The sequence below is a fragment of the Ziziphus jujuba genome, chromosome 7, assembly GCF_031755915.1.
Source record: "Ziziphus jujuba cultivar Dongzao chromosome 7, ASM3175591v1".
Taxonomy (NCBI): domain Eukaryota; kingdom Viridiplantae; phylum Streptophyta; class Magnoliopsida; order Rosales; family Rhamnaceae; genus Ziziphus; species Ziziphus jujuba.
In genome coordinates this window covers 17691105-17702697 of record NC_083385.1, presented here as the reverse complement: position 1 = coordinate 17702697, position 11593 = coordinate 17691105, and the positions used below count along the sequence as shown (strand labels likewise).

The window sequence follows — 11593 nt, the reverse complement described above, 5'->3', positions numbered from 1 at the left end:
CGTAGCACAAGCACAGCTTCGATGTACCTTTAAGATACCTGAGAATCCATTTGACTGCTTCCCAGTGTTTCTTCCCAGGATTTGAAAGAAATCTGCTCACAACACCTACTACGTGAGCAATGTCTGGTCTGGTACACACTATTGCATACATCAGACTTCCTACTGCTGAAGAATATGGTACTGAAGCCATCTCCTCTATCTCTTTTTTGGATGAGGGGCACAATCTCTTGCTTAACTTGAAGTGATTTGCAAGTGGAATGCTGACCTGTTTGGCTTTATCCATGTTAAATCTCTTTATCACCCGTTCAACATACTTCTCTTGAGATAGCTATAACCTTCTATTCTTCCTGTCTCGGATTATTTGCATTCCCAAAATTTGTTGAGCTGGTCCTAAGTCTTTCATATCAAAGGACTTAGACAATTCTTTCTTCAGCTGACTAATCTTCATTGCATTTTGTCCAATGATCAACATGTCGTCCACATATAGCAAAAGTGCAATGAAGTTTCCACTTGAAAATTTTTGAATATAAACACACTGGTCTGTTACAGGCCTTTTATAGCCTTGACTCACCATAAACGAGTCAAACTTCTTGTACCATTGTCTTGGTGCTTGCTTGAGGCCATACAAGCTCTTCTTCAGCTTGTATACGAGGTTTTCTCTCCTTGAAACCTCAAATCCTTCTGGCTGCTCCATGTATATTTCTTCGTGTAAATCACCGTGAAGAAATACTGTCTTCACATCCATCTGTTCAAGCTCTAGGTTTAGACTTGCTACTAAACCAAAAATGACTTGAATTGAAGTCATTTTTACTACTGGTGAAAAAATCTCATCAAAGTCAATTCCTTTCTTCTGAAAAAATCCTTTGACCACCAATCAGGCTTTGTGTTTCACCACCGTTCCGCTGCCATCTTTCTTGAACTTGAACACCCATTTATTTTTTAGTGCCTTCTTTCCTGTTAGAAGCTCAACCAACTCATAAGTATGATTTTTCTGTAAGGATTCCATCTCATATTGCATTGTTTGCAGCCATTTTTCCTTATCTTGATGAGAAACAGCTTCCTAGAAACTCTCTGGCTCCCCCTCTTCAGTAAGCAGAATATACTCAGATTCTGAAAATCTCTTTGATGGAATTTGGCCTCGTTCAGATCTCCGAACTTGTAAACCACTGGTTTCAGGAGGTGTACCATCATCTGACCGCTGTGATGACCCTACAACTGCTTGAGAGGATTGAGTCTCCTCATGCTCAATATCCCCTTCTTCCTCCTGGTCTACTTTTGATATATCTTTACGCACCTCATTATCCTCTGTGGCTATTTATGCTGGTGCTGGATTAGGACCAAAATTCTCTGCACTAGAACTACAATTAGGAGACATTCTGGGCTTTTCAATGTCTTCCATTGTCTGGTTTTCATGGAATACTACATCCCTGCTTCTAATAACCTTCTTTGTTTTCGGTTCCCATAACCTGTATCCGAATTCTTCATCTCCATATCCTATAAGGATGCATGGAGTAGATCTTGCATCGAGCTTCTGTTTGAGCTCCTTGGATACATATACATAAGCTAAACAACCAAACACTCTTAAATGAGAGTAGGAAGGAATTTTACCCGACCACACTTTCTTCGGAATTTCAAAATTCAACGGTATTGACGGTGATTTGTTGATTAAATAGCAGGTGGCACAAACAGCTTCTCCCCAGAATGGCTTTGGCAGCTTAGCCATACTGATCATACTTCTGACCTTTTCTATAATGGTTCGGTTCATTCTTTCGGCTATTCCATTATGTTGTGGGGTGCGAGGGACCATCTTCTCATGTCGGATGTCGTGTCTTCTACAGTAGACATCAAACTCATTGGAAGTATACTCGCCTCTATTATCTGTGCGGAGACATTTCAGCTTCTTTCCTGTTTCACGCTCTACCATGGTATGAAATAATTTGAAGTAATCCAATACCTAGTCCTTTGTCTTCAAGAAATGTACCCATACCTTCCGACAAGCATCATCAATGAAGGTCAGGAAATACTTGTTGCCACCTAATGATTCCACTTCCATGGGACCACAAACATCAGAATGCACCAGACTAAGCAACTCTGATCTTCTCGATGCAGAGGAACTGAAGGAGACTCTATGTTACTTACCAAACAAGCAATGATTACAAGGATCTAGCGCAGCATCCTTGCAAACAGTGATAAGCTTTTTCCTTGCCAAAGTGGACAATTCTTTTTCACTCATGTGACCGAGTCTCTGGTGCCACAGATTTTGAGACGCCTCTCCTTCTGCAATATTGAGGCTATCTACACATATCTTCCCATGAGTCTTGTACAACGTTCCACAAATATGTCCTCGGGCGACAACTATGGCACCTTTCGTCATTTTCCATGTGCCTTTGCTAAGTACTTGTCATAGCCTTGCTTGTCTAAGGCTGCTCCCGAAAGTAGATTAAGCCGAAGATCTGGAACATGATAGACATCCTTCAAAGTGATTGTGCAACCAACATTCGTTTTTACCTAAATATCACCAGTTCCCATAATCTTTGTAAAACTGGAATTTTCTACCTTTACCGTACCAAAATCTCTTGCTTTGTACGTTTTGAAGAAATCTCTATGTGGAATGACATGGTAGGATGCTGCAGTATCGACTATCCACTCAACGTCTTGGGTTGATATATGAAGGCAAGTCTCTTCTTCGGTGGAGCAGAGCGCCACTTCTCCTGTAACAGTGACTAGTGTCTCTCCATCCTTCTTCGGCTAATTATCTTGAACTCTCTGCTCTCTCAACAACTTCCTGCAGTTCTTCTTCATGTGACCCTCTAGGCCACAATGATAGCACCTATATGATGATTTTCTGCCGTCTATAGATCTGCCTCTGCTCTTGCTCCTGCCTCTCCCCCTATCTTAACCACCTCTTTGTTGTCTTCCTCTCTTTGTGACAAGGGCATGTGACTGATCCATGCCAATGTCCTTTCTCCTGGCCTCTTCATTAAATAGGACATCCTTAACCATAGACATAGTAAGTTTGCCATTCGGGGCCGAATTGTTGAGAGAGACTACGAATGTCTCCCAATTGTCTGGAAGAGAGCTTAGAAGTAGAAGGGCCTGATCCTCATCCCTTAGTTGGTAATCTACAGCAGATAGTTGATTTACCAAGCTCTAGAACTCACTGGTATGCTTGGCTACAGAAGTTCTACTCTGTAATTTTAGATTTACCAATCGCTTAAACAACAGGGCTTTGTTCCGAGCAGTCTTGGCCTGGTACATGTCCTCCAATTTTGTCCAGAGGGCATATGCATCCGTTTCCTTCACTACATGATGGAAGACACTGTGGTCGATCCATTGCCTAATCTGACCGATCATTTTCTTGTTTAATTTCTTCCATTCTGCTTCTTTGCTGAGATCAGAGTTTTATCCTTTAGCTTTTATAGGATCAAACAAATCCTTACAATTGAGGAGATCTTCCATCCGAGGTCTCCAAAGTGTATAATTTGTGGCAGTGAGCTTAACCATAACTCCCAAAGATGATTCTTCCATTGACATTATGGCTTGACAAAAAATGGAGCCGAATTTGGCAAAACGGAGTTAACCGTTGCATCCGAAACGGCCGAAAAAGGTGGACTTGACTCTTCCGGGGTCAAAATATAATTACCAGAATTTTTGGGACAAAAATATAGTTTCACAAAAATTCTGGATCAACCTGTAAATACAGAAGCCATAGGGGTCAATTTGTAATTTCAAAAACTTCTGATGACGTGGCTGATTGTGTTGACGTGTCAACACGTGGCAGATGACATGGCGACTATGTGGCTGACGACATGTCGGGTCACGTGGCAGATGACGTGGCTGAGTGCGATGACGTGTCTGCTGACGTGGTCGTCTTCAACCTCCAAACGGCGCGTGCGGCGCGTGATCTGTTGCAGAAAATTTCAGACGGCACGTGTGGGCGAATTAGGCTCGTCGTTTCTCTTCGACGAACTTGGTTGTTCTCATCTCATCGAGTACTTTCACCTGGTATTGTCAAATTATTGATTTGAGCAACTTTTCGAAACACCAACTTGAAAAACAGAGGCTCTATTTCTTCAAATTTTGAACCCAAGCTCTCGACCTGGAGCTCTAATACCACTTGTTATGGTTCTCTGGCCACTTTAGAGAAAAAAATATAAGAAGAAAAATAAAAAAAATTCTATTGCTCTCTTGGAAATAAAATACAAAAATAAAAACTTCTCTCGTGGAGGATTCTTACGTGGAACCTCTTCCTACACTGTCAAATTCTCTCTGGAATTGCTCACTCTTCTCTCAAGCTCTCTCTGAAACTTAAACACTCTCTCTCTCGGAGTTTACTCTCAATACTTCTCACTTGGGATGATGTTGAGCTTGCTCGACTTGGCTTGAAGATGCATGCAACGGGCCTATTGATAACCTTACCAAGTCGGTTGCATGGCGACCATTTTCAACTTCTTCTGACAGGTGCCCACAATTGTTGAACAAATTATTTTTCGATGTTACTTGCAGCAACCATTGTCAACAATGGTGGCTGAGCAGTCTTCACACTGTCAGTGCAGTGGTGGTGCGGCTGGACTTCACAAACATTACTTCCAAAACCAAGCTTGTATGCTTTCCAATAGACATCTGACTATATGCAAACCATTTGTACCATATTTCCATGCAAAACAATCCTCTTTTCCTACACCACCAACATGTATAGTTTGAATGAGTGATGCTTCATCAGGAGAAAAAACATATGAAGAAGATTCATACTCAAAGCACCAAACTCTGTGAGCAAACATTCCACTCTAGCATTTTCATCTAAAGGTGATAAAATTTGAGGGGATCCCATGCACCACAACCATGCATCCTTGTAAACCCAAACAGTTTTTCCATCCTTAACTCACTAGATCCCCCCACTCTCCAAAACTTGTCTGCCCTAGACAAAGAATACGCCAAGCATGAGAAGGATTACGTCCAACGCCGGCGTCCCCAAAATGTTCCTCTTGGGAAATATTTTGCCTTTAGAACCTTTGCAATAAGAGAATTTGGAAATCTAATTACTCTCCAATATTGCTTTGCCAATAATGCCCGGTTAAATTCATCAAGGGATCGAAAACCCAAGCCACCCATAGTTTTAGGTTGTCTAAGCGTGATCCAACTAATCCAAGCAATGCTATTTTTACCACCATATGATGCCCACCGGAAGCAAGACATAAGACCTGTTAAATCTTATATAAGTTTTTTCGGAAGCTTAAGACAACTCATCGTGTATGCTGGAATGGCCTGTGCAACGACTTTAATAAAAACCTTTTTCCCATCATGAGACAATAATTTTCCATTCCAACCTTCCATTTTCTGCCATACCCTTGCCTTAATAGATTGAAAGAGCTTTAATTTCCTTCTCCCAACAAAAAAAGGTAAGCCAAGATATTTGTTATGTCCAACAACCCCTTGTGTTTGAAAGGTTTGATGTACAAAAGTCCGTATTGGCTTAGCGATGTTATGACTAAATGTAATCACTGTTTTCTATAAGTTTATTTTCTGAACTGAAGCACTTTCATACACATGGAGGAGTTCAAGTATTTGCCGATAATCGTCTTCAGTAGCATAAATGAAGAGAATTGTGTCATCCGCAAAAAAATAAGTGAGAAAAATTGGAGAAGTGGGAGGAATTGATATCCCCGTAAGGCAATTAGACACAAAGGATTTCCAAAGCAAACTAGAAAGACCCTCTGACAAGTAGAAATTGATAGGAAGATAGTGAATCACCTTGACGTAAATTACAAGTAGGTTTAAAAAATCCACATTGCCAGCCATTTATTAAAAGACGATAAGAGACTCCCGATATGCACCTCATAATCAAATTGATCCATTGTGAAGAGAATCCTATCTCATTCATCATCCATCGTAAGAAATTCAATTCCACCTGATCATAAGCCCTACTCATATATAGTTTTATTGCCATTAAACTCTCTTGACCCAAATGTTTCTTTGCAATCATATGCATAATATGTTTTACTACTTTTCAACACAAATTAATAGTTTGATAATTTTTTAATGATATTCAATTACCTTTTTATCTCTTTTCAGTTAAATTTAATGCAAATTAACATTTTGGAGAAGAATTTTAAATAAATATTGTTTATTTATAAATACTATGTTACCCAAACATCAACACCTTCTATATCCCATTTCAACTAAACTTCAATAGGCAAAACCTTTAAAGATGTTCTTAAATTGTGGTAAAAAAATGTTTGAATATTGGTATAAGAAATTAAAAGGTTTTTAAAACAGTAAATATACACTATTCGATCAAATTAATTAAAGGCTGTCAAGAGGCTTTGCATGGGAAAAATGCTCCCTTTTTAAGATCAAATTATGTGACTTTTTTTTTCCCCCAAATTTAAGCCTTATGAATTTAATATATAGATGTTAAATTTTTAGTTTTTGACAAACTTTTACAATATAGATTGAAAAAATTAAGATCCAAACGTATTTAGTAACAATAAAACTTTTAAATAGGTTTTTAAATATGGCAGGACAGATTGATTTTATCAACCAAATCAACACTAACAAGACGCAGTAAATGTTTAAAGTTCAAGTCTCAAGACTTTAAGGGATTCTAAACTTTGATGATCAATCAAATGTTAATAGTGTTAAAATGATTTTAATGACATTAATATATATGACAATAATTATAGCCTTGTTTTAAAACATGTTGCTCGTTTATAAAAATTATAAAAAAAAAAAAAATCAACATTAGTCTTATAAAGGAGCAATAATGTAGAAGATATTTCAATCATAAAAATTACTTAGTTTTCTTAGGTAATCTTTTGGATTTGAATTCTCTACACCCATGTAAAAAATAAAAATGAATAAATAAAACATTAGTCCTCTAAAGCATGCAAAAAATATATAGTGATATTTAAAAGCAAAATAAAAATATATATATATTTCTCCTAAAATAAAAATAAATAAAAAGACATAGAAAGGGAAGAGGGCATGGTAGGGAGTATAATTTGGATGTAACAGCGATTCCAAACTTCTTGCGCCAACTTCTGATTGGACTAAAAACAGCAACCCCTTCCCTTTTTCTTAGCTTCATTGATTATTTCCCAAATTGAAAGAAGCAAATTAATCATTAAAAAAAAAAAAAAACAAAAAACTTCTGATTGGAAAAAACATCAATTCCCTCCCTATTTTCTTTGCTTGATTGATTCCTTCCAAAAAACGAATCAAATTAGTCATGGAAAAAGACACCAGAATTAACATTTTCAGCTAAGGCAATTCTTCCACTACATCGTCCTCACTCAACACCTCCTATTCCATCAATCCCCACCCTACACGTGGAATTTCACAACTCAACTCTAATATATTTCAAATCTGTAACTTATTAGTATTACATTAATTTCCACGTGGAAAATTATTACTGACAAGAAACAAATATTAAAGATGGATTCGATTCACAGAGTACAATTACCTTGTGGTACTTCCCACTTGGCGGAGACACAGGGTCTTGTCTGCATCCGAGTCAACCATAAGCCTTGGTTACCTTTTACTTCCCATAAAACCAGACCAAAACAGAGGACTTTCCCACTCCTCTATTTCGTTTCAGAGAGTTTGAAACAGAGGACGCTAACCAAAACTCAAAGCTGAGTATTTTTGAAAATGAAATCGGAGACTTTGACGTTGGTTTTGGTGAATCTCGCGGGAATCATGGAGAGGGCTGACGAGTCACTGTTGCCTGGGGTGTATAAAGAGGTTGGTGTTGCTCTTCATACAGACCCGACTGGGTTGGGCTCGTTGACTCTGTTCAGATCCATAGTTCAGTCGTCTTGCTACCCACTTGCGGCTTATCTTGCTGTGCGTCACAACCGTGCTCATGTCATTGCTCTTGGTGCTTTTCTCTGGGCTGCCGCCACCTTCCTCGTTGCCTTTTTCTCCACTTTCTTGCAGGTCCCTGCTCTGTCCCTCTCTCTCTCTCTCTCTCTCTCTCTCTCTCTCAAAGTTTATGTCTCTGTCTCTTTCTCGGTTTTTGTATTTGGGTATGAATGTGGTTGTGTATTGTTTTGTAATGTCAGATTTTTAGATTTTATTTTGGATTCAGGTCTATTGCCACCCCATGAATTGGTTGTGTTCATTGGTGGTTGTTGCTTTTTGTGATTTTCTTCTTTTAATGGGTAATACGTATTTATGTATTTTGGATATATACTAATATACATATGTACATGCGTACATATACATATATTGCTAATCGCGGTAATCAAATTTATGGGCTATTTGCTCAAAAGAATTAATGTTTAAATTATAAATTAGTGTTTACCATTTTAGATTTGTGACCTTTGCTTATTGTATTTACTAGATACCCGTTTCCCTACTTTATACACATAATGACATGTTAGTGTGTGCATAACTTTTGTACTGAAATTTTGGGCTGTTTACCGAAAGACAGAGAAACATTTGGTCTCACTTTAAGCTTCTTTGACATATTTCATTGTTAGTTCAACATCGAAAACTGAAAGAACAATATAGGACTAAAAACAGTGATGGTAAAGCTTGCTAAAAGCTTATGCTGCGCACGGAGAGCGCTGATATGAGAAAATTTTACTTTCAGTTTTTATAACGCCTCAGCTTAATAAGACATAGCTTTCTTGTAGTGAGAAATACCTCCAGCATATTTGCTCAAATGTGATTTTTTTATTTTTTATTTTATTTTTTTTGGTGGAAAATAAAGTATCATTATGTAATATCAGCAATCATTTGATAAAATATATAAGGCTTGGTATGTAACTATTTAAAATGGCTTTGGAGTTTAGATGTTAGATTGGCCATATTGTTGGGCTGTAGCAAGTGTGAGATCCCAAGTTGAATACTTGGACAGGGAAAAAGTTGAATTATCGCATACAAGTTCAAAAATTTTCAAACCGGGATAGAGAACAAAACATGAAATATACAGGTTACATCCTAGCACGAACCTAAGAAACTCATCATTTAAAGTTAATCAAGTCCTTGTGATTTACATGCTAGATTTATAGTTTGAAATTGAGTTGGTTGACTTGGTTATCTTTATAGCTGGCGATTTCAAGAGGTTTGAATGGGATTGGACTTGCCATTGTCACACCAGCCATTCTGTCCCTTGTTGCTGACTCAACCGACGAGAGCAACCGTGGTACTGCTTTTGGTTGGCTACTACTTACAGGAAACTTGGGTGGCATCATTGGTGGTCTCTGCGCTGTACTTATAGCCTCAACATCATTCATGGGAATACCTGGTTGGAGATTATCTTTCCATCTGGTTGGACTCATTAGTGTAATTGTTGGTGTATTGGTCCGCGTCTTTGCTAATGATCCACGCTGCTCTGACGGTGATAGTAGAGCTAAAGATCAAATCCAGCGCAAGTCTTTTATGTCGGACATGAGATGCATGATCAATGAAGCGAAATCAGTTCTTAGAATCCCATCTTTTCAAATCATTGTGGCTCAGGGTGTCTCTGGGTCATTCCCATGGTCTGCTATGTCATTTGCAGCTATGTGGTTAGAGCTCATTGGATTCTCCCATGGTAAAGGCGTTCCTTTGGACCCTTTTTATAGTTGCTTGTTCACTTGGAGCTCTCTTTGGAGGAAAGATGGGGGATATCCTCGCAAAACGCTTACCGAATTCTGGGAGAATAATGCTTTCACAGATTAGCTCTGGTTCAGCCATTCCTTTTGCAGCTATTTTGCTGCTTGTGTTGCCTGATGACCCATCCACAGCATTCTCACATGGTTTGGTTTTGTTCCTTATGGGATGCTTCATATCATGGAATGCTGCAGCAACTAACAAGTATGCTTCTTTACTCCATTCCTATCTCATTCTTACATACAACACGCAAAGTTTTATTTTATTATTTTTTATTTATTTATTTTTTATCTTCTTTGATGGGAGTCTTTAGAAAGAATAATGCCCATTGCTTCATCGATTATAATATTAAAATTGTGCAAATGAAAATTTTATGGAAACCACTTTTGGGTGTCTTAATCAATAAACAGTAATAGTTGATATGGAAGTCCATTAATTTGGATATAAACATAATTAGAGTAGAATTTAGTTGAAGATTTTACTAGGTTCCTCCTTTTATGAATCCTCAGCATACTTCTTTTATACTGCAGGTATTTAACTGGTACCAATATGCGCCTATATTTCGAATATAAACCCATCTTGAGTATAATTTTCTCATCTTGTTTATAAACACCTTAAAAGATAATAAAAGTCACGATGACACTGTGTTATTGCTTTTAACAAATTGCTTGTTTTTATATCTTTTACATCCTGAATCCTTACAACGTAAATTTATATGTAAGGTTAGTTTTGTACATTGTATTCATTGCTAGTTTCATAGGTTTATATTTATTATAGTTTCATAGGCCTGCACTTTTCTAGCACATGATTATACATTCTTGCATTAGTCAAAATACATGTTTTTCTGCATCTGAAATGGTGAAGTTGTGCAGGAGAAACTAGTTCATCCTTAGCCCCAAGTAAATAGAATATCCTCCGTTTTGTTGGACTTTTACCATACGTAAACACTGTCACAGTCCAATATTTGCAGAGATAGTCCCTGAGAAGTCCCGTACCAGCATCTATGCTCTCGATCGATCTTTCGAATCCATCTTGGCCTCCTTTGCACCCCCAATAGTTGGGATTTTGGCACAGCATGTTTACGGTTATAAACCAACCCCAAAAGGGTTATCAGATTCTATACAGATTGAAACTGACAGAGAGAATGCTGAATCACTAGCCAAAGCACTGTACACAGCAATTGGCATTCCAATGACAATCTGTTGCTTCATTTATTCTTTCCTCTACTGCACGTATCCTAGAGATCGAGAACGGGCAAGAATGACTGCTTTAATTGAGTCAGAAATGCACCAAGCAGAAACAGATACTACTTCATCAAGAGAAGATTATTCAGAAATTCTTGTCTCAGAATCGAAAGAAGTTGATGAAAAGGAAATGACTGAAATTGACATGGAATATGGTGGTGACGATGAAAAGGACATTGCTTTTGATGATAATGATAAGAAGTCTCTTCTTTCCCGAGAGTTGACACTTTCAGAGGTGGGAAAATAACTTACCCGCAAGTTGCAATAGAAGCAGGATTCATCAAAAGCTTTAACCAAGATCAATATCTTCTTCATACCACATTTTATTACTCATAGTTTTGTTTGGAGTAGTTTAATATGTTTCACGAATTGATAATGATTAATGAACAATGTATACCATGTTTATAAATCTGTTGATTTGTTTTGATCGTACACCTTGCCAATCGTAGTGACTAAATCTGTACTGGTTTTCATTTCTTTATTATTGCATATAAGAACAGTAATCCAAAAGTACACGAATCTTTATGCAGGAATTTACCTCTACTAAAATGGAAATATGAGGACAATCATTCAACCATAGTAGATGCACTTCATCGCCTTGCTCTTCTTTTGGAAATTTTCAATTTTCTTGCCCATGAGAAGATATCTTCTTCAGCATTAGATGTCCAAATAATCAAAATCTTAGAGAAACCAACATTGTTACGTCCTTGTCCATTGCCTAGTCTACCGCGAGGTAAAATTTGAAGCAG

The 11593-nt window shown here is 37.8% G+C and overlaps 1 protein-coding gene across 1 annotated transcript; it reads left to right on the top strand.

The window, feature by feature from the left end:
• The first annotated feature begins 7511 nt into the window (after positions 1-7511).
• Positions 7512-11325, top strand: LOC107425199 (uncharacterized). Its single transcript, XM_048478647.2, is given in 4 exon segments — positions 7512-7938; positions 9055-9545; positions 9547-9804; positions 10557-11325. Coding segments are annotated over 4 exon segments (1572 nt in total). The 5' UTR covers positions 7512-7650; the 3' UTR covers positions 11092-11325.
• Positions 11326-11593: the final 268 nt, after the last annotated feature.